The 23902-nt window shown below is 41.6% G+C and overlaps 1 protein-coding gene across 1 annotated transcript in view; it reads right to left on the reverse strand.

Moving 5' to 3' along the window:
• Positions 1–1648: 1648 nt before the first annotated feature.
• PPIG (peptidylprolyl isomerase G) overlaps positions 1649–23902 on the reverse strand; it is a gene marked incomplete at its 5' end in the record, with an annotated part of 31941 nt that continues 9687 nt past the window's right edge. The window contains 8 exons of the mRNA XM_082260384.1: positions 1649–3816; positions 6820–6956; positions 8997–9066; positions 9216–9374; positions 10085–10280; positions 11580–11725; positions 11811–11840; positions 15407–15494. Coding sequence (XP_082116510.1) covers positions 1830–3816; positions 6820–6956; positions 8997–9066; positions 9216–9374; positions 10085–10280; positions 11580–11725; positions 11811–11840; positions 15407–15494 — 2813 coding nt within the window. The 3' untranslated portion in view covers positions 1649–1829. The remainder of the gene's footprint in view (positions 3817–6819; positions 6957–8996; positions 9067–9215; positions 9375–10084; positions 10281–11579; positions 11726–11810; positions 11841–15406; positions 15495–23902) is intronic.

Consider the following 23902-nt stretch of genomic DNA (forward strand, 5'->3'; position numbering starts at 1 on the left):
AGTTATTTTCTGTACCTGCTGAAAATATTCTTAAGCCCCGTACACGCGTACCAATTGTCGGCCGTAAATATTCGGCCGACGACCGATCGGCCGAACAGAATCTGTCGTGCAGACTTTAAAATTTTTGTTGTCCGTCACCAGAACTTGTTCGCCAGTCAGTACAGATTTCGGCCGACCGACAGCAGATTAGCAAGACTGGGCATGCTCAGAAAAGAAAAAAAGACAAGGAAAGTTAACCATCACGACATCACTTCTGCAGTTGGCTGTTGTTGGCCGACAAAATTCGTGTGCAGTCTTTTGCAGTTTTCAACAGACACGACAGCCCTGGACAAAAGACGGCCGATCGTTCGGCCGACGATCAGTACGTGTGTACGGGGCTTATTTCTGAAAAATTACTGCAGCCACAACATCGAATGACTGGAACGCTGCAATATATAATATTTGTTCTTGAGTTTAGATATCCTTTAAAAATGTTGGATAGGTTAGTTTGGATAGAACATTTAAAACTACATTACCATGAGATTGAAGTGATTTACAAGAATAGGTGCAGGAAACTTTTTTTGAAATATATTTAAAATATCTAAAGAAGAATAACAGACAAAGACAAGTGTCATGGGCATTTCAAAAACAGAACTAAAAGATGTATTATTCACAACTGACACAGACTTCGCTAATACATACATTTTACTCAGCTGAACAGGATAGAGGAATCACAGCCAGTAACAAAAAAAAAAAAAAAAAAAAAAAAAAAAAAAAAAAAAAAAAAAAAAGGTCTCAAAATCCAAAATTTCATTTTAACAGTTATTACCATGGTTTGATTATATGCATGCTTAAAAGGGTTTCCACATCTAAAAGGAGAGTTCTGCTTTAAACCCCTCAGTTTCTCGTTCATCTCCTTTTTGTAGAGACAAATTCAGATATCAGCAGTGAAATTGCTCTAGGTGAAACTCCATACCGATCATTACAGTAGAACAGGTTTTTGCAAGGACAATGCTAACTATTGATTTCAAGCTGAGTGTTTAAGGGTAGGATCCATACAAGGTTGTAAATCAAATGTCTCCACTTAAAAAGGGACTTTCCACTTTAGAAAAAAGTTTTCACTTAATTCAGCCTCCACCATACAGCAAACGTTTACCTATATAATCAAAATTCACTCAGAGAGCATGTGCTGAACAAAATAAAAAATGCATGTTTTGACTGGGGTGCTATACCAGATTTCTCCTGGCATCTCTCCCTGCTGAAATATAAACTACCAACAATCCAGAATAAAAAGTAGAGTGGGAGCTGTATTAAGGAGTGTTCAGTTTTGTATTAAACAGGAAAACCCCATTAAGGGAAGCGAAAAAAAAAAAAACAACACACTTTGAATTTATACAGCAAACATTTAGTATACGTTTCATACTATACATAGATTTTACCCAAGCCTTTAAAAAAATACTTGTAAACATACTTCAAAAGTTTCTAATATGTTACGTATAGTCTTTTACAGGTATGGTGTCGATGCTATTAAAAACGTGCCATTACATCAGGAACCAAAAGCATGGTATTTTATCAAAGCATGAACACATGCAGTTTCTGAAGAGCTAAGGGAAAACCATTGCAGCCAAGTAAACTACAGAAAAAAGAAAACCCTCAACCATTCAAAAAAAAAAAAAAAAAAATTGTTGACAATGTTGTACACCTAAAATTCTTTCATGGAACATTTATTAAAACATGAGCAATACAAATGATCCAGGCTGAGGATTATATAAGAAAAAAAACAAAAATGCGGACAAACGAAAGTCTGTAAAAAAAAAAAAAAAAAAAGTCCAAAAATAGGTCTAATTGTATTACTCATTTTTATTGTCAACACTGTCGGGACTTGACTGACTATTTATCCTCTGTTCCTTTGAACGGGAAGTAAGTCTTTCACGGCTTCGGGACCTTTTGCTGTTCTCTTTATCATGCGAATATCTTCTCGTTTTTTCCCGGTCTCCACTTTTCTCATGGGACGATTGGTCCTCTCTGTAAGTGCTATGCACGGTGTTGGAGTCTGGACTTGTATGATTTCGGCTAGATTTTCTGGTTCGTTTACTGTCTGGACTGCTGCTGCGAGATAACTTCCTTTTGTGGCTTTCACGCTCTGGGGACTTTTTCGGAGAGCCTTTTCTTCCTTCTTTTTTCGCAGTCTCTTTGTTTTTGCTGTGACTGGCCTCGCGATCGGAGGATTTGGAGTCATCCCGGCTCCTACTTCGTTTGCTTCTGGACCTTTCTGGGGTTCTTTTTCGATCTCTGCTTCTGGACCGACTCCTTGCTTTGGATTCTTTGTCTTTGCTTTTTGCACGATCTCGACTTCTGGTTCGGTCACTATCCCGACTTCTTGACGAAGCTCTTTTAGAGTTTTCTTTGCTTTTGCTTCTCTCTTTAGCGGTGCTGCTAGATCTATGTTTTGCTTTCACAGATTCACGTTCCTTACTTCTTGCTTTTTCATGCCTATCTTTGCTTTTGTCTTGTTCCTTGCTTTTACTTTTACCATGTTCTTTACTTTTTATTCTCTCCTTGCTTTTACTTCTACCCCGTTCTTTACTTTTCATTCTCTCCTTGCTTTTACTTCTACCCCGTTCTTTACTTTTTATTCTCTCCTTGCTTTTACTTCTACCCCGTTCTTTACTTTTCATTCTCTCCTTGCTTTTACTTCTACCCCGTTCTTTACTTTTCATTCTCTCCTTGCTTTTACTTCTGCCGCGTTCTTTACTTTTGCCTCGCTCCTTGCTTTTACTTCTACCCCGTTCTTTACTTTTGCCTCGCTCCTTGCTTTTACTTCTACCCCGTTCTTTACTTTTGCCTCGCTCCTTGCTTTTACTTCTACTCCGTTCTTTACTTTTCATTCTCTCCTTGCTTTTACTTCTACCCCGTTCTTTACTTTTGCCTCGCTCCTTGCTTTTACTTCTACCCCGTTCTTTACTTTTGCCTCGCTCCTTGCTTTTACTTCTACTCCGTTCTTTACTTTTCATTCTCTCCTTGCTTTTACTTCTACCCCGTTCTTTACTTTTGCCTCGCTCCTTGCTTTTACTTCTACCCCGTTCTTTACTTTTTCTTCTCTCCTTGCTTTTACTTCTGCCTCGTTCCTTACTTTTCCTTCTTTCCTTGCTTTTACTTCTACCTCGTTCCTTACTTTTCCTTCTTTCCTTGCTTTTACTGCTACCTCGTTCCTTACTTTTCCTTCTTTCCTTGTTTTTACTGCTACCTCGTTCCTTACTTTTCCTTCTTTCCTTGCTTTTACTTCTATCCCGTTCTTTGCTTTTTCCCCTACTTCTACCCCGTTCTTTGCTTTTCCTTATATCTCTACTCTTACTTCTTGCTCTGTCCTTGCTTTTACTTCTACCGCGTTCTTTGCTTTTACTTTTTACCGTTTCATTTTTTGACTTGCTTTGTTTTTCTCTCTCCTTACTTCTGCTCCTCTCTTTGTCTTTCGTTTTGTTGTCTGATTGTTTTTCTTTTTCTCCTCTTGACCGTTCATGTCCTTTTTCCTTGCTTCTTGATCTAGTCTTATCATGCTTGCTGTACTTTGCCTCTCTGTTGCCTTTAGCGTTCTCCTTACTTTCACTTCGGCTATCGGACTTTGTCCTTTTTCTGCTCCAGGATTTTTCCTCCTTTTCGTCATTTTTGCCATGTTTCTTAGACTCCCTTTCTCTGCTGCTTGATTTACGATCTTTGCTTTTCTTCCCATGATCGTTTTTTTTGCTCGGACTTTCAGATGGAGCTCTTTGGTCAGGCTGTTTCCTCTCCCTACCCCTTACTGGACTTTTTTGATTGTCTTTTTCATTCATTTCACTCCTGCAAAAAATCAACAATTTGTAGTGCAGGACAACACAGTCTAATATAAAATTTTTCAGAGAAGTCTTCACATTTACTTTTACCCTTGCTAAAGATCATCCGAGTAGAATACAGATGTGCCCTTGCCTGCCTTTGAGTTTGATCAATCAATTAAGGTTTACATTTCTCAAAAGGTTAAACTTGATACTGCAAATCAGACAAAACTCAGCCATGCTCTGCTAGCCCAAAGGCCAAGCAACAACGTCCATTCTAAACTTTGTTCTTGCGCAGCTTGATTTCTTTCAGGCAAACAATTTACAACAAATTCAAATAAATATTCTGCTGATATTGAGATTTCCAACAAGAGGGTCAATCATTCAGTAGCAGGTTGAAACTGCCTGTGTGCTTTAGCACAAAGCAGTGGTAATTTTAGCTCAGTCAGGACAACAATCTTCAAAAATAAAGGACGACAATTATTGTCCACAAAACCCTTTCTAAAGAGCAAACCTGTAATTATTATTCATGAAGACTAAAAGGTTTCTGAACTCTACAGAGATGAGGCATTTATTTTCTAAAGTCTTAAAAGATGTGTTTTTACATTACAAAACAATTTGGAACAATTTAAAAATAACAGACTTGTTATACAAACATTTTACTTGTTTTATGGTCATATCCATTTAAAGTGGTTCTAAAGCCTAAGCCTTTTCACCCCCGTATACTTACCTGAGCCCCATCTGAATCCAGCACTGTGCAAGACAGCAACAACTTTCTCCGCTCTCTTCTTCCTCACCAAGCAGATTGATAGCAGCCATTGGCTCCAGCTGGGTCAATCAAATTCTGTGACAAGAGAGCGGGGGCCAGGGTAGGGGGGTTAAGGCCGACTGGTGCTGCCTGTGTCAACAGATGCAGAAAGGTCATCTGGGGAAGCAAGCCCACACAAGTGCCTGCGAGAGCAGCTTTTTTTGGGGGCACTCACAGAAAAGGAGGAGCCAGGAGCGATAGCAGGGGATCCCAGAAGAGGACTGGGGCTTCTTTGTGCAAAACCATTGCACAGAGCAGGCATGCCTGACATGTTTGTTATTTTATTAAAAGAGAAGTATAGGTTTATGTTTTTTTTTTTATATTAATACTTACCTAGGTGGATGCAGCATCTGTCCCCTAGCACCTCTACACTGAGAACCAAGCGATCAAACACTGCCGATCGCTTGGTTCTGACAGCTCCCGGAGCAGAGAGCTGCTGACTGTCAATCAGTAGCTCTTTGCTCTACTCACTCATTGAATAGCTGAGCTGTGAAGGGGAAGAGAGCGGCCGGTTCAGCCTCTCAGCGGCTTGCTAAGGCTGCGCTGGGTGTCAGTCTGGCCCCCTGGCGGATCCAGACTCCACTGTCGCGATGACGTGGTGCCTGGACTGACTTCTGTGACATCAGCAGAGAGTGGACTTCAGTCCGCTCGCTGCTAAAAACAGGTCACAAGTGCAAAACTAATTGCACTCCTGTGATCCATAGGAGAAGTACAGCCAAAATGAGCTTTCTTAAAATAAAATGAAAGCTTTACAAGCGCTCCAAAACAGAATGACAAAACAAAATAAGCTTTCCATTTCCAGTACAAACTACTGCATGGACATAGAACTGACTGCTCTAGCCAGGAGAATTTGCTAATGAACTCCCGGAAATCTAATGGCGCGTTTCCACTGCGAGTACCGGCTCGGCTCCACTCGGCACTGCTTGTCCCTGCTCGGCTCAGTTTGCTTTTCCACTGTGTGGTATGAGTCGGCACCTTTCAGCACCGTATAGGCTCTACTCGGCTCGGTTTTCTTTTCCACTTTAGTAGTAAGTGGGCGGGATTACAACGTAGTTGCGCCGCCTCTACTGCCGTGACATCTTAACGCGACACAACATGAGCAATGGAGCCTATGGAAGGAATGGTGTTCTTGATTCTCGGCATGTGGATTCTTTTCACCGCCTGACGAAAACGTTTTTTTGCAAAGGAGGCTGATGGCAGCAAAACAAAAAATACTGCAGAAAAAAACCAAGAGAGAGTATGGGAACTCCTACAACAAAAACAACGACAGGCTTGCTCAACGGCGCACAAGGGTAAGCTTTAGCACTGTCATGTCTGTGTGTGTTGTGTGTGTGGTGTGTGTTCACACACAGGCGCTGCTCTGAGCTGAGGAACAGGAGAGTTCACTCAACTGCATGGTATGGCTCGGCGGTGTCGCAAATCCGATGACGGTGACAATTCTCTGACCAATCAGTGGCTAGTAGTGAAGACCAATCAGGCTGCATGCGAAGGATTGTGGCATTTGGTATAGGTACGGGACACCCTTGGAACCCCGAGGTGGTACTAAATGAGAGAGCCATACCATGCAGTGGAAAAGCGCCGCCGTACCAAATCGTTCAAACACATACCATGCAGTGGAAAAGCGACAAAGGGAGCCATACCAAGCCGTACTATGCAGTGGAAAAGCGCCATAAGAGTCAGTCTATCCAAAGCTAATAAATTAGTATTTGGTTTCAGGTAATTTGCGTTTTAGTTTGCAAATAGAGCATCTATGAAAGATTTATTATCTTTTAAGTGGTCAAATATTCACAATGCAGTTCCCAGGTCTGCACATCAGCTTTGACAACCCTTCCTAGATGCAAGTATCCAGAGGTGATCCAGCCCACTAGATTTCCTCTCCGATACAAGAAAATCATACTTGGAGGGGCTGACTATTAAAAGCCCTCTCCCAGTGTAATTTAAATCACTTATGAGCACAAGTGGTCAATGGCATTCCCTAGGGGTACTTCAACACAGAGACTGGGCTCAAAGTAAAATACTGCATAGAACAGCACTCACAACAGCAGTGAAGACTGCCCACCAGCGAAACCAAGATGAGCCCTGCCTGTCATGTAACTGGCTAAAAAGTACCTACATCGGTGATAATTAGCCTGGATTTTTTCTAAAACCTACTGTGGGGAAGAGACTAAATTGGAGGTTTTCAGAACCCTAAAGGACACTTGAAAGCATAACGAAATGACATACTTATCTCCTTTGATCCAGCGTTCTCCACTAGAATATCTCATCCTCTGTGTTCTCTGCATTTCTTGCCTCCAGTGTGGGGGAGTCTCACTTCTTCTAAATCGATCTCTAGATCTAGATCTTGATGGTGTACGGTAGCGCTTAAAAAAATTAAATAAAAAAGACAGATCAGTTAAAGTAATTTTGATTTTCAAGACTTAAGGAACCGATCTAAGTATGCATATTCCATACATAGCAGATCCCTGTGGAAGTGAAGAATCAATGTAGAAGCCGCTGCTACTACAGCGATCCTAACTAATCTCAGGGCCACATGCCAGGTGACTGCCCTGCTGCATAGTGATTACAGGGAGTTGCTTGCTCGCACAAGCATCATTCAGAGAACTCTGTATGACTTTTGATACAAAAGTGAGCAAGTACTCACTGGGAAAGGTGGAGGTCACAATTGTATGTTGATGACTTCACATATTGCACAAGTATAACAGAAGATGTAATTTCTGGACACTGCCATATATGGTCTTCAATTTTGAATTTTCTAATGTTCACATTGAGTTTAGTTACTGCGTTTTCATTTTTATACTAATGCGATACACAATTTGTTGATTCATTTCATTCATGTCGTGTATTCTTACAGTTCATGATATGCATATGATATAGGTGTACGGGTAAAGAGAAAATTATTCGATACACTAAATAGGATTTAGCACGGCATATTTGATAAATAAAACATACATTCAGAGAAATCCTTGCATTCTTTGAGAAAATATAGAAGGCATTCTCGGAATGGCACCAGGTGCCAAGCAAGCAACTCCCTTCACTGCTGCTGTGCAGCAGGGTAGCCGCCCAGCACAGGACCCGGAAGACCATGAGGACCATTTGCTTCCACAGATACCAGCGAGGTAGGGAATATGTATACAAACATTGATCCTTGCTGGACCAATTATGTAACTATGCAAAAATATCCATACCCGGAATCCGGCTTTAACTTATTAGTTGCTCTTGGTAACTTACTTTTATATATGGACCGACTAAAAGTAACATGCTTTTCTTATATATACACTTCTGACATGCATGGCAAAATTTGCCTTTTGTTTTTTTTTTTTGCTAGAAAAAGGACTTTAAACCCCCAAACACTATACAGTAAACCCCCGTTATATCGCGGTTCAGTTTTTGCGCTCCCGGTATATTGCATTTTTTTTTCTGTAAGACCTATTAATATTATTTTACTAATTAAATCATTGTTAATTAAATATTTTTGTGTTTTCCATTGCTCTTGCTCTGTCTCTCAGTATCTTTTATGTGTTTAAATGGGTTTCTATTGTTTTAAAAATGTGTTTAAAGACCTTAAAATGCTTTTAAAAGTACAGTGAAAGTTATAAAAAAAATGCCTATAGTGTATTTAAGTAGGGTCTTTTTATTGCGTGGATTTCCACTTTTCGCGGGTGGGTCCGGAACGTAACCCCCGCAATGGAGGGGGGTTTACAGTATATTTATATTTAAGCAGAGGCCCTGGAGAATAAAATGGTGGTTGTTGCCATTTTTTTATGTCACACAATATTTGTGCAGCCATTTTTAAAATGCGCATTTTCAGGAAAAAATACACTTTAATGCCTTTTAGTGCATACAATAGAATACTTAATTTTTTGTAAAATATAAAAGATGATGTCACGCCACATAGATACTTAAAACTGTCACGCTTTAAAATTGCATATGCCCGTGGAACAGCAACAAACAATGGTACCTAAAAATCCAGCCTAGATTTATACAGGAGATCTGACCCTAGAATTATTGCTCACACTAATGTTCACATATGTGGTGTGATCACTGTTTATATATGCATGCAGGGCTTTTTGTTTTTAAACTGTACCTTTCATTTTGATTAAATTATATTGCTACCACAAGGGATGAAAAACATTCCTTGTGACAGCATGGGTTGTGACAGATCCTCTTTATGGAAAGATTTTGGGTGTATTAGACCCCATATCTCTCCTACGTCCTCCAACTTGTAAACAAATGGAAACCAGTGCCAGTGGGACAGGAGAGCCCAGTAAATGCGGAGGGGGGGGGGGGGTTGAGTGGGGGTTGCCGGAAAACTTAATAGGAAATACTAGGACAACACTTTTTAGAGGCCAGATTGACTGGTTTGGAAAACAATGATACAACATGTTAAAATTAAAGCTTACCCTGGGGCCTCTGCCTTTAATTTTTCTTCCAGACCTCGTTACTAAAAGTCTTCTCTGGTAAAGGGAATTGCTAAAAAAAAAAAAACAATACAAAATCAAAACTAATGCAGGAAAGCAACCTTGGAGCTACAGTTTAGACAGTAAACACCACCAGTCTACAGCTTTTCATATGCAAAGCAATTATTTTTGGACAAAACAAATAGAACTAAAACCACTTGCCTGTCCCTTTCTCGTTCTCTGTCCATGCCTCTTGCTTCATTCTCATCAACTCTCTGTGGACTTCTTCTCATTAAGAACTTGTTCTCTGGCACAGTGGGGATCTCTTCTGGACGTACAGTGGATGTGACTTGAACCTCATCTTCATTTTCACTCTCAGAACTAAGGGACATTTGAAGTTTTGAGACAAAGAAAAATAAATCCATACCAAATGAAAAATAAAGCATGCCCAAGAACCATCTTGTTTTATTTAAAAGAAAATCATGAAGAACAATAGTCATACACAAAAGTGCAGTGATTTAGAGCAACTGGCTATTAAAATACTGCATATTGCTTGCTAAGACTACACTGTCCTACCTTTCTTATTAGGCCATGTGTTAAGGAAAGAAGAAAAAAAAAAAAAATTGACAACCAATCAACATGGACGGGTACTCAAATACTGCCCTTGTTCTGCTGAAAATTCCAACTCGCCAAAATCTCTAACCATGCTACTTAAGAAGCAAGTGCAGACCGGCACAGAGCCCAGTAATAATAGAATTCAGAGGCAATTAATTAAAATGATAAAAGAGTAGATTGTATCTGTAAGACTATCAGCCCCTTGAGGGCAACCATAATGCTGATGCGGCCCACAATAAAACTGAGAATGACACTTCTGTACTAAAGGGCTGTTATTTTCACATAGGACTGCTTTAACACCTTTAAAATTACACGCTTAATAGAAGAGAAGCTAGTATGCTGGTCAGTACCAGATTTCCTCAGGAGTACATCATAAACATAAGTCAATTTCATAGACCGAGAAGACGTTTTTCAAATACTACAATAAGGTTATGTAATGAAAAATTACTCAGATTTTTCCCTTAAAAGTAACATACCTTTTCTTCTTTTCATTCTTTTTTCGCTTCTTCTTCTCCTTTTTCTGCTTCTTGGAAGTTTTCTTGTGCTTTTTTTTCTTCTTTTTAGATTTTTCTTCCTCTTCAGAGTCAGATGATGAATCAGAAGAGGAATCAGACCCACTTGAATCGTCTGTGTCACTGGAGGAAGATTTGTGCCTCTTCTTCTCTTTCTTAGCTAAAGCCAACAAGAAATACCAAACATTAGATTTGGGCCGCACACAATACATCAGTTACAATAAACCCATCTGTTATGTCCATTACCTACAAAGTCAAAGTTCCCAACCAATGCTGAAGCCTGCCCTTGCCCAACTCCTAGAAGCAGTATAAGCTTTAGATAAGGCCCATCACTATGAAGGAGGATACAGGAAGCAACCGCTCTACATTAACCACTTTTCCACTGCTCACTATGCTGCTACTGTGGCACAGTGGCTCGTTATCGTCTGGCGACGTAGACCTACGTCACCAGACATTCCGAGCGCGCCGCTGGAGGCTCACTGCCACTGTATTCAGTCACAGCGGGAGACGGGCCAGGGGAAGAGTGGCGGTGATCACCGCTGCTCTTCCCCGATCGTCGGGGATCGAGTGTGGAGATCCGCCCGCTTGTGTAAACAAAGCGGGCGGATCTCCTAAGTTTCCCGTAGTTAGTAGCTGCAATATCTTTTGCGCAAACCAATAAAAATACGCTTATTGCGATTTTATTTTACCAAAAATATGTAGCAGAAAACAAATTGGCCTAAAATAAAAAATTTTGATTTTTACATTTTTTGGGGGGGAAATTTCATATAAAAAAAAAAAATGTGAAAAATAGTTATTTTTTCAAAATTGTCGCTCTTTTTTTTGTTTATAGCGTAAAAAGTAAAAATCTCACAGGTGATCAAATACCACCAAAAGAAAGCTCTATTTGTGGGGAAAAAAAGTAGGTCAATTTAATTTGGGTACAGCGTGGCACGAACGCGCAATTGTCCGTTAGGAATGGGGTAAAACCTTCCGGTCATAAAGCGGTTAAAAATACGCTCCTTGAGAATTTTTTTGTCAAAGACATGTAGCTAAATACATTTTTGCCTAAATATATGACAAAAATTGAATATATTGGATATTTTTTAACTGTCAAAGTAGAAAAATAGTTATTTTTTCAAAATTGTTGCTTTTTTTTTTTTATTAAGATCGCAAAAAATAAAAAAAATCGCAGAGATGATCAAATACCACCAAAAGAAAGCTCCGTTTGTGGTAAAAAAAGGACGTAAATTTCGTTTGGGTACGACGTTGCATGACCGCGCAATTGTCAGTTAAATTCGCACAGTGCCGAATCGCAAAAAGTGGCCCAGATGTAAGACAGCAAAATCCTCCGGTGGTAAAGTGGTTAAAGCTAGCAGGGCTTTTAGTAATCAGACATACTTCAGAACTGGATGGGGGTCTCAGATGTGACAGGTAAGAGCTGGCATAACAGGTTTTATGTAGGAATGTCAACACTCACATTTTGATTTCTGAACCTGAACAAGTTCTCCACAATTCTGTATTCTGACTTCTGCACTTGGTCTGCTAGATGCATCAGTTTTTTGATTTTCAATCTCTCTTACCACTTCTTGACCAGACACAACTTGACCAAAAACAACATGGAGCCTGTAAATTGTGGATGAAAGGTAAAATTAGTTAAATGAAAACCTGTTAAAAAAACAAAAAAAAAAACAAACACAACAGTATTTACCCATCCAAGTGAGGTGTCGGCTTTGTTGTTCTGAGAATAAACGGAAAAAAATGAAAGAAAAATCAGATTCCTGAAGCTGCACATTTATTCAAAAAGCATATGAAATGCAACCTTTACCAACTTTATTTACAAATATTTACATATTGGAAAAAAGTCTCCCTGGGTCAACGGCCACTACCAACCTTCTTCTCCAGGGTCAACTGCCACTCACATTCACACCAATAGCCTACTTATGACGAAGACTATTAAATTAAATCTTTAGTTTATGTTTGAGGCTCACATATTTAAAGAATTGAAGGATATCTAAGCCCAAGAACAAATCATGAAATATATGGCATCTTACTGGTCCTTAGGTGTGGTGGCTGCATTCATTTTTATTTTTTAGGCCAAGAACATTTTTAGCAAGTACAGAAAACACTAGATGATCATGTCTGAAATGTAGTTTCCTAGTCACTTCCTTAAAACTTGAGTGAAAGCAGAAAGATTATCTTATTTGTAGTCCAGCCTGCATGACGACCATGGCTCCCACCATAGATACAGTGAGGAAGTAAGCATAGCCACAAAAGGGACAGGGAGTGTTTTTACAGGCTTACCTGGTGAAAATAAAGGGGGAAAGCCTGAAAAAACACAAAGTAACCTCCTCGAAGGACTGATAAGCTGCAATATATGAAATTTTTGTTTTTGGGTTTAGATATTCATTAGGCAATTTAGATGGTAAAGTTATCTTTCCCCACAGAAAGCTGTGAATCTCTCTCTAAACCAATATGATATGCAAGATCCATTTATTACAGCAGGTGATCTTCTGAAACCGTGACAGACATAGCAGTATAAAATGAAAACCAAACAGAGGAATTCCCTGTAACCTAGGTTAAATGTCACATACCAGGTGTGTCCCTTTCATTTTGTCTATTTTAACATAAAAAAAAAAAAAACCTTTACCTACATAACTGGTAGGGTTGAATAAAGACAGTGGCCCATCCAGTTCAATCGGAGTGTGTATGTGTGTTTATGTTAACACAATTTTTCATATCCCTGTGCACTGTATTCACTAAGAAGCATATCTAAAAGTTTTTTTAAATGTATCTACACTTCCCACTGAGACCAACAACTGTGGAAGGAGTTCCACATCCTTACTACTCTTAACAGTAGAGGACTCCTTACACAGTTTAAGAATGAACCGCCTCTTGTCCAACTTCATTGTGTTATTCACTAGATTTGTTATTGTGTGTCTTCTCTAGAGAGATTAAATAGTTTTCCTCCAATGATTTAGTCACCATTCGCTAAAAAAAAAAAAAACACCCTGCAAGATAAAGGCATAAATACTCGCCTTAGAATGAAGCCCTCTCAGCGGCACGCAGTCAAAGCTGAGAGGGCTGACATCTCCCGTCATTTCTTCTGGGATCAAGGGCTCAGAGTAGGCAGAGCTGCGATGATGCTATTCCCGCACATGCGTGCGGGAGCACTCAGTTCCAGGCAAGAAGCTCTGAAGTTCAAACACGGTATGCAGGACTTTCAGAGCGCTTGCGCTGCTGACTTCAGAGGCTGCATGCAGGGTGAATATCTCCTAAACCGTGTAGGTTTAGGAGATATTCAATTTACCTACAGGTAAGCCTGATCATAGGCTTACCTGGAGATAAAAATAAGGAAGCAGGGTATACAACTGCTTTAAAAGATTTGTATATTGCTTTCATATCCCCACTTAAGGGCCTCTCCTCCAGGAAGAATAACGTTCCTCATACCCGAGGCCCTCCAGCCTGCTTATTAGCTTTGTTGCCCTTCTCTGGACTGTCTCCAGTTCAAGTACATCTTTCCTAAGATGTGGTGACCAAAACTGGACAGCATACTTAAGATGTAGTCTAACTAGAGTTATGTAAAGTGATAGAATTATAGTTTTAGTTCTTGAGTAAATACCCTTTACAATACGTAATCACAGTCTGCTAACTTTAAAATAAACAAAATTCTACTGCGCCAATAATACTGTGATACAAAACATACCAATAAAGTGCAAAAAAATAAATAAAAAATAGTGAAGGTCCACTTTGAATATGTAGAATGAGAACAGCAGTCCCAATCAGAAGATATGTACACCACTGTGTAATGGAAAGTGTCAGAAAACTTCTATGTTCACCATATGGAACCATCACCAGTAACTGAATGGATTCTTACCAGAATCGATGGACTCTTATAACGGAGTCAGATTTGCTTGCAAGCGGTATCTGATGCGAAGACCCAGGTGACTGGGATTAGATCCTCACAGTATATCTGATTCACCAATGGTATATTAAATATATATGTCAACAGTAGTGGTGCAGGATTCCGCTCTTCAAGGTCTCCAGCTGTAGTCACCAACCCTGAGTTGAAGACCTTGATGAGAGGAATCCTATCTTTTTTTTTTTTTTTTTAAACTTTATTGGTGTGTTTTCTATTACGTTATGGTTAGTACAGCAGGAGTAGGACACTAGGCAAGAAAAATCTTTACCATGCCTATGGGACAGTCCCTAGGGGTATACACCCACTAACTCTGCTTTAGGCATTCAGTTTTGTTGCAAGCAGTGTCAGAAGAAAATAACCTCAACCCAACACACATATAGAGGGGCGGGTGCTGCGTCTGTCAACGAACGTCAGAGAAAAGGATTTTACGGTAAGTCAAAAAAACAGTTCTCTCCATCGTTCATTGACAGATGCAGCTCCATATTCTTCTTAACTATTGGGACGTCCCAAAGCAGTATTAAGGAGTTGGATAACCAACACAGAAAATAATGTAGTTCCTAAAGGCTAAACTTAGCCAAACCAGGTAACATGGAGCTCAACCAGAAACAACTGGAGCTCATCTAGAAACAACATACTGAATGCCTATAGCAGAGTGAGTGGGTGTTTGGTTAAGAAGAATATGGAGCTGCGTCTGTCAATAACCAATAGAGAAATTAAGTTTATTTTACTGATTGCAATGTGCCGGACTTTTTTTTTCTTGCCAGCGGCTCTTCTGTACCTGCCAGCAGAAGTTTCTATTTCAAATGAGTCTGCTAACCTTGTTGATGCAGCTTGGCTTTGCATTCTCTGCTCAGTCTGATCTATTGAGACCCCCAAATACTTTTCCATCCTCTATTCCCACCCAGTTCTCCCCCTAACAAGTAACTTGCTTGCATATTCTTAGCACCCAAGTGTATTACTTTACATTTTTCAATATTACATCTCATTTGCCATATAGCTGCCCACCCCTCTATTTTATTGAGGTTTTCTGGTAAAGTTGCTATATCCTGGTGTGAAGTTATTGCCCTGCTTAACTTTGTTTTATAAGAAAATCTCTTTTTAAAACTGAAGGCATAACATACAATATTTTTTTAAAACATTTAACTATTTATGCCCTTGGCAACCTTCAACAAAAAGGGAAAAAATGTTTTGGTACATGTATAAAGTATGGAGTTAAGAACTATTAATCTCATTTTGCTCCTTAGGGGAAAAAAAAAAAAAAAAGTTTAAAATCCATTCGGTGTGGAGCTTCTTGAAAAAAAAAAAAAAAAAAAAGTAACATACAGAGGGGGGCTTGCAATTTTGCTCCATTTCAATATTATTAATTCAGGTTCACCAATACATACATAAAAAACTGTGAGCCATTGGTGTCCTTGCCCCGATTGGCCATGGAAAGGAGGAATTCCTTGTTGTGTTGAACAGAGAAGTTCTCATCTGGAAGGTTAGAGAATCCATTTTAACATATGAGGTCAGAAACAACTGAACAGAAGGAAAACCTACATGAATTAGGCCAACCACAGTACAACTTAAAACCTTTACCCTGTAGATGTCCTTTAAGCACTTCCTACAAATGGACATACATCCTCAGAATATGGGGGTTCTACCAGGGTCATGGCTGCCACCATTTTTTTCAGAGCCGGCGATGCTCTAACACGTAAAAGCAATCTGAGTGATTATACAGCCACCAGATTATACCACCACCGCCACCATTATACATCACTTTTACAGGGGAGCCCAGAACTAAAACAGACAGTTGGGATTCCCTGATTATCTCTATAATCTATGTAACTGGAAGAGACAAGGATTTTGTCACTTCTGGTTTGTTGTGTACAATCCGTTACCCGATTGTAAAGCATCTGATCAAACCAATTTTGGTTGCTTTTCCACTTATTGAGCAGGCATATCCTTATAATATTCTTCACAGAATACAGACATATTTAGGTCCTTTCCCCATGTTAGTTGAGCCGCAGCGCTCCCTGGTCTCTTGTACAAGGGGATGGACCAGCTTCAAAACATACGGGCACAAAAGAAAGCGCACAACTAGTGCAGTAAAACACTTTGTTAAACTAAAAACAATGAAATAAAATCAAATGCACTCACATTAACCAGATCAGGTGTGCACCTTTAAACATCCCACAGAAATCACAGAAGAATCCGGGCCAGGGATACAACGCGTTTCATAACAGTCTCTCTCTCACTGCAAGCTGTGCAGGCAGCGTGTGGATAGGAACACAGGCACTCCCTGTAGGGGCCTGCTCCACAGCGGAGCCTAAGCTTGTGTAGGATTGCTTGCCACTCCACCGATCCAACTTCCTGGGGTGCCATGATGGCACGCTTTTTGGGGGCTTATTTAATAAAGCGCTTTACTGCTTTAAATGAAAAAACGATACAGCGCTTGCACCATATATAGAACCAAATAAAAATAAATATCCAAAAAACATCTCCATAAAAGTGCTCATGTGCTTATGGAGATGTTTTTTGGATATTGATTTTTATTGGACATTTATATTTGGTTCTCTATATGTTGCGAGCGCTGTATCGTTTTATTTTCATGTTTACAAGTGATTAGCACTTTGTGCGCAGCAGCTGCAGACATTTCACACTTTTATTCAGATATTCACGATGGTGAGTTTTTTTTTTTTACGGCTCTAGTGCACTTTCCTTTACTCCCTTACGTTCTAAGTATAGAGTTCCTGTCACTGCCCATGCTATCACAACATAATTTGTTCATCCCTTGTGATAGCAATAAAGTGGATTTAAAAAAAATTGGAGACCGTATAAAAAAAATTTTAAGTGCCTCCATCCCCCTGGGCTCGCGCACAAAAATGAATGCATATGTAGACACCCCAAACAAAATGTAAACTGTAGTCGAACCACAAGAGGCATAGACGTGAATGTCAGATTGAGAATAGATTACCAGTTTAGAGTTACACAGGAGGTCTGGTGCTTGAATTCTATCTGTAAGGGCTTTTAAAGCATTGTCTATGGAGATTTTTACGTATTCTAGTTAGTTGCCACTGCACAAGCGTGGGAAATTTTAAAGCGTGACGGGTTAGGTATCCATTTACTCAGCATAGCATCATGATTTATATTTTATCAAATAGGGTATTAGATCATGTTTGTGTTCATTAAAATCATTTAAAGTGAATTTCAGTATGTGGGCAGCAAGTAGTTAAATAAAGGTTGAAGGTTTTTTTTCATTAGGACAGTTAAGGACAAATTCTATGGCAATAAGTAACCAAAAAGGGAGGTAATCAGATTATGAAAATAGATTTAGGATATCACATGTTCAAATAAAACAAAAAAGGCAATAAGGGCATTCTATGCATTAGGATAAAAATAACCTCCTGCGTGTAGCAGCCCCCCTAATACCTACCTGAGCCCCAATTCTATCCAGGGATCTGAACGAGTGCCTCGGTCGTCCGGGACTCTCCCTTCCTGAATGGCAGAGAAACAGCAGTCGCCCCATTGGCTCCCGCTGCTGTCAAAGTCAGTTAGCCAATCAGGAGGGAGAGGGGACGGGGCCGAACCATGGCTCTGTGTCTGAATGGGCACACGGAGCTGCGGCTTGGCTCAGGTGCCACCATAGCAAGCTGCTTGCTATGGGGGAACATGACAAGAAGAGGACAATCTGGGCTGCTCTGTGCAAAACAATTACACAGAGCAGTTAAGTAGAGCAGTTTTTTTATTTTTAAAGAAAAAAAAAAAAAAAGGACTTTAATATCACTTTAGGCAGTTATAGTTTGAACCTGCATGCTTTAAAAATACAAAAACACATTTTAGCATAGGAAAACAAAACAAAAACAAATACCTTTTTTGTCTTTTTTATAAGGGATTACATTCCCGCTGTTCTAAGCTGCATAAGAGCTGAGGGGGAGGGGAGCAGCAGTACACTGAGCTTCCCAGTGAATGGCTGTGCAGCGAGGGCATGTCAGGACAAGTCTGAGCATTGGAGGAGAGCATACAGAGTTCCCAGCATAGCTAGAGAACTGACCACAGTGTGCTCTCCTGCTTAGCATGGCCAGTTTTTAATAGGAAAGAAGAGGGACTGGCAGGAACACCAGGGATTTCACATAAAGGAATAGAAAGAGAACAGGATACTTTCTCATACGAGTACATGGTACAGCAAATATATATCAGGAATATGAAGTGTTGGGGTAATAAATAGGGATGCACCGATCCGACTCTTTTGGATCCGATACCGATATCTGGCGTTGTGAAATCGCCGATACTGGAACCGATCCGGAGCTACACATAAAGCAAGCGGCTGCAGTATAGAGCAAAGCTGCTGCTTCCTGTGTGTGGCTCCTCCATTCACAGGCGGAGTGCATCTGATATCACTCCGCCTGTGAGCCGGACCTATACAGGAAGTAGCGGCTCCCATCCCATACTACTACTGCACCTAGTAAGGGATGGCCAAGCAAAAACCGGATCGGCCAGTGGATCGGTCAATGTTACCGATCCATCTAAAATGGCCATATCAGCACCGATATCCGATCCGAATATGGGATCGGTGCATCCCTAGTAATAAATGCTTTAAAGTAACATTGAACCCTCAAGTTTTTAGCACTTTCAGCAGCTGGTTTAATTAGCTACTGAATAAGCAGCCTATTTATTATTAGTCCTTGCCTATATTCCACTTTAACCTGGTGCCATTACCGTAGGCCCCAGGTTTCCAGTTTCACGGAGGTTGCTTTCACTTGCAGCTTTCTTTGGAGCCACCCTTGCATGCAGGGACTGGAGTTGAATCTCCCTATACTGTGTGCATCAATAAAAACAAACAGCCATGTAGCTTAGGATGGGAAGGCTCTTCCCTGCTCCTCCAAGCCAATAGACTGGAGATAGCACTGTCCACTGTTAACCCTTTCGTGTGAAGAGCACAAGTTTCGGGAAGCTGCAGGAGCCAACAGCATTGAACATGATAAATGGCAATTGCTTGGGAAAGAATTGTAACAAATAGATTACTGAGGAATTAAATTTTTTTTGTGCTCAATGTTGAGCTAAACAAAAAAAAAAAAAAAAAAAAAAACACACCGAGTCTTTTGGAGAGGTTTATTATTAGAATTTTGAAAGGAAATCTTCTATTTCCTATGTGTGACACTGCAACCAACAGTGTTGTAAATAAGGTCAAAGCATAATTGGCTTTGTCTCCATGACCTTTAGGCTCCGTTCACATCTTGCCATTTTTGGGAGATTATCTGCTCTAAGCCTCAGCTCTAAAAATGCCCAACAAGACAAAATCATATTCATTTTAATGGCTCCTGTTCACATATGAGCGTTCTGTCGCCTTAAGTACAACACCTGTTGCTCAAAAAAGTACATGAGCTTCTTTTGACAGATTACAGGAGTTTTTATTTTTTCTCCATTGGTCACTTATCAACCTAAAATTGGCTGTACAAAAAAAAAAAAAAAAAAAAAATGCCTGTAAAATGCCCGAAAAAAATAAATGAATAAAAAGGTCTGTAAAAATAACAATGCCTAGATGTGAACGAAGCCTTAGGGCTCTTTCACACGGGCGCTCTGTATGTCCATTTTTTGCGGGTGATATACGGACATAATGCATGTCAATGGGATTGCGGATGTCAGCGGATGACCATCTGCTGACATCCAATTTTCGTCCTTTCAGTTCTGTTCTGTTTTTTGGAACGGAATCCTATTTTTTCTTCCGTTTAAAAAACGGAACGGATGCAAAATCGGATGTCAGCAGTGTCATCCGCTGACATCCGCAATCCCCATAGACATGCATTATGTCCGTATATCATCCGCAAACGGATGGGATGATATGCGGACATACGGAGTGGATGACACCGGTGTTATCCGTGTCCGTGAAGTGCCGGAGCAGAATAAAAAAAAAAAAAAAAAAAATTCGGAGTGGCCGTGTGAAAGAGCCCTTAGGCCTCATGCACTGGAAGTTATCAAAACGTTCGTAGAAAGCTGTGGGAGTTTTTCATCTTTTTTGCAGTAGCTTTTTTCAGCTGTAGCGTTTTTAGCAAAACTGTAGTCCCACAAAAGCTTATGGCTCAAAAAATGTTGATAAACACTGAATAGCCGCATTTTTTTTGTGTTTTTAAGCTTTTATCAGCGTTTGAGCATTTTCACAGCTGAAAAACACCTCTTAAAACCTGGGTTTTTTTTCCCAGCCAGAAAACGCCCCTGCGTAAAACTGCTGATAACAGCCTATGTGTGCATGGACACATAGGGTAACATGCTGGGGAGTTTACTGCATGAAGAAACAAAAAACAAAAAAAAAAAAAAAAAAAACAAACAAAAAAAAAAAACAACATCTGACGCCAAAAGCAGCAGCTGTAAAAATGTCCAGTGTGCATGAGGCCTTAAAAGGCATATTTTGCTTCTGACAAAGTGAAGTACAAGCTTCCAAGTTCACACTTACACCTGTGGAGACCTACTGGCACCTAAATATAATGACGTTAGTGTCCTACAAGTGTAGGTATTGAAAATCTGCGATGAACCTTACATACTCTATTTGCCGTCATGATTTTTATTTTTTTCCCCTACAAATTTATTTAACAAAGTCTCTAGTACACCCAAAACAAAAAAAAAAAATGCACCCAATGGCACAAAATACAACCATAAACTTCTGATGGTCATGACAGCAATACAGAATAGTAATGTGAGAGACGCAGACTGGGAAAGGGAAATAAATAAATATAAAAAACACCACTCACAGCCATAGGAATTTCTATTCTGTGTAGAGATCTGGAAAGTGTTCACAGTACTTTTTCCACATTTTGTTGTTACAAGGCTGCAAGACCAGTTGGGAGCCCCTAAGATGACCGGAATCCCTTCTGCTTTAATCCTGCAGAGAAGTTTTGGCAGAAGCTTGAAAGGAGGGAAGGCGTGTAAATCAGACAATAATGACCCCCATGGGGCCACCAGACCATCTGTGGCGTCCACCAGAGGATCCCTTGAGCGAGAGACCAACTTCTGCACCTTTCTGTTGAGCCGAGACGCCAACAGATCCATCTTGGTGGTGCCCCACCAGGGACATAGTTGATGAAACCCCTCCAGCCGAAGGGACCACTCCCCTTGGTCCAACACCTGCCAACTGAGGTAATCCACCTGCCAATTTTCCACCCCGGGAAAGTTTACGGCGGAGAGGGCTGGAACGAACTGTTCTGCCCACCTTCGAATGCTGTCTACCTCCAGAGCCACCAGGATACTTCTTGTGCCCCTTGGTGAATGACATAAGCCACAGCCATGGCATTGTCCAAATGAATGCGTACTGGACAACGCTGAACACTATCTGTCCAATGATCTGATCGCTTGAATTCCAAGACATTAAATCGGTAGTCTGGACTCTTCCAGTGTCCAGATCCCCTGAGCAGAATGCTTCCTGAGGAGGCCTCCCCAGCCGGACAGCCAGACAGGCTGGCATCCGTGGTGACCACTGTCCAATACAAAGGGGGGGGGGGGGTGTTAAATTTTCCCAGCGCTGGAGAACGAAGCCACCATAAGGGACTCCTTTGTTACCCAACTCAGCCAGATCGGATTGTCCAGAGGCTGCGGAGTCTTGACCCATTTGGTCAGAATCTCCCTTTGCAGGGACCTCGTATGGAACTGTGCAAACGGAACCACCTCAAAAAAGGTAGACACCATTAGGTCCAGCACCCGCATGTAAGTCCAGAGGGATTACCATCTGCTGGACAGCAGGAGACTAATTGCAGCCTGCAATTTCTGAAGCTTGTCCAGAGGAAGGAGCACTCTGGCTAAGGCAGAGTCAGGCCCAGATAGTCCAGCTTCGTGGACAGAACCAGGAACAGACGTCTGAAATTTCAGAAACCAGCTAAACTAGTAGCCCAGTAACACGTACCCACGTTCGTGTAACAGGGCTAGCACTGGGGCTAGAACTTTTGTGAAGACCCGAGGAGTAGCAGAGGCAAGACCAAAAGGTAACGCCACAAACTGAAATGCTCCTTTTCCACAGCAAATTAGAGAAAACGCTGGTGACGGCACATATTGGAATGTGAATCCTTGATGTCAATAAAGGCGAGGAAACCCTGACGCAGGGATGCCACCACTGTTCAAAATTGAATGGACTCCATTCTGAACTTCTGCATCCACACAAAGCAGTTTAGCGCCTTGAGGTCCAGGATTGGATGCACTTTGCCTTCCTTTCTGGGAACAGGTTTGAGTAAAACCCCTAAAAACATTCCTGACTCTGAACCGGGACAATCAACCCTTAAAGTAACAGGTGTTGTAGCGCCCCAAACAGGCCCTGCAAGCATTCCCGGGGACAAGCGCAAGTTGGAAGGACTGAACCTTGCTGGGGGACAAGAGCGAAACTCGATCTTGTAGCCAGACAATGACTTTGTGGACCCACTTGTCTTGCACCAGGACTCTAGGCTTGCCAGACCAGGTTCATTTGGATCCTCCAGAGGAGGCCCTGAATGGCTTCGAGCCCTTGTCAATTGACCCTGAGGGACGAAAAAACGTACTAATCGAGATGGAAGGCCCACGTCTACGACAGGGGTACCTTGCCCTTAGTAGCCTGCGGAAAAAAAAAAAAAAAAAAAGAAGGAGTACTCTTCCCCCCTATGAGACCTTTAATGATGTCATCCTGGGTATCTCCGAACAGGTGATCTCCTTGAAAAGGAAGAAGATCAGTCAAGACCTTTAGAAGTCTGGTCCGCAGACCAGCATTTGAGCCAAAAGACCAGCTGAAGGACCACTGCCAAAAAAGGAGAGCCGAGCCACTAGGGGAGCCGCATACGAAGGAGGCATCACAGATAAACTGCAGCCCCTGGACCAGCTGGTCCGCCAGCTCGCAAAGGCAGGGCGGAGCGGTTCTCCCTCTAGGTCACGGCGTAAGAGCTTAGCCTACTCGGAGTCTGGGACACCAGGGCAATAGTGAATACCGGCCTCATTGCTGAACCGGCCAGAGTGTACATATTGCGGGCCACAGCATCCGCCTTCCTGTCAGCCGGATCCTTAAAGGCCGGGGACTCTTCAACCGGAATCATGGTTGCCTTGTCCAATCTGGAAACCAGAGGGTCCAACACCGGTTGAACAGTTCACTTCTTAAGAACAAACTCCTCAGAGGTAAGGCCTAGTAAAGCGCTTGGGGAGCCCACGGGGACGCTTTGGTCGACCCCACTCTTCAGCGACAATACTGTCAAAAACAGCAGGGAAAGAAAACCCCTTGGCCGCTCTGGGTGGCTTGTGAGTGCTAAACGGAACCTGGGCCTCTGTCGCAACTGCGTCCTCCATCTTCAGGGTCTCACACACAGTTACAATTCAGTGACTCCACCAGCGCCTTTTCGTGCACAGTTGCAGACGTGGGGAAATCATCCTCACTATCAGAGGATTCTGGGCACGAGGTTGCAGACCCAGCAGGGTGACCCATGCTCGCTGTAGCCGAATAAGGTTCAGGATCTGATGAGACAGATGAGGCGGTGGGGGGGGGGCGCTTTTTGCTAGCCCGATGCCCGAAAGCCACCTCCACCCGGGACACAAAGGACTCCAGGACCGCTGTCAGCACATTGATGGATGGTCGGGATCTGGAGGGCCCCGCAGCCACAGAGGGGATCAGGTGGGGGACATGTGCTCCAAAGACTATGAGTACCCAGAGGGACCCCACAAAAAGTGTAATACACTGCAAAGGGACAAGCCCCACCGCGCTGGCAGCACCACCCAGTTGCCAAGCCCAAGCACCAAGCGATCCTCAGCAGAGAGGGAGAGGACCGCACCAGACTCATAACCCAGCAGAAACAGGCACCTGCAGCCACTAGGATAATCTGCACTACACGTGCGGCGATCAGGAAGAAAAAAGATCCAGAAGTCAGCACCAGGGGATGAGGAGGGGCTCCCACCGCCGAAATGGC

The sequence above is a fragment of the Pelophylax lessonae genome, assembly GCF_965119305.1.
Source record: "Pelophylax lessonae genome assembly, chromosome: 6".
In the NCBI taxonomy this organism is placed as follows: Eukaryota; Metazoa; Chordata; class Amphibia; order Anura; family Ranidae; genus Pelophylax; species Pelophylax lessonae.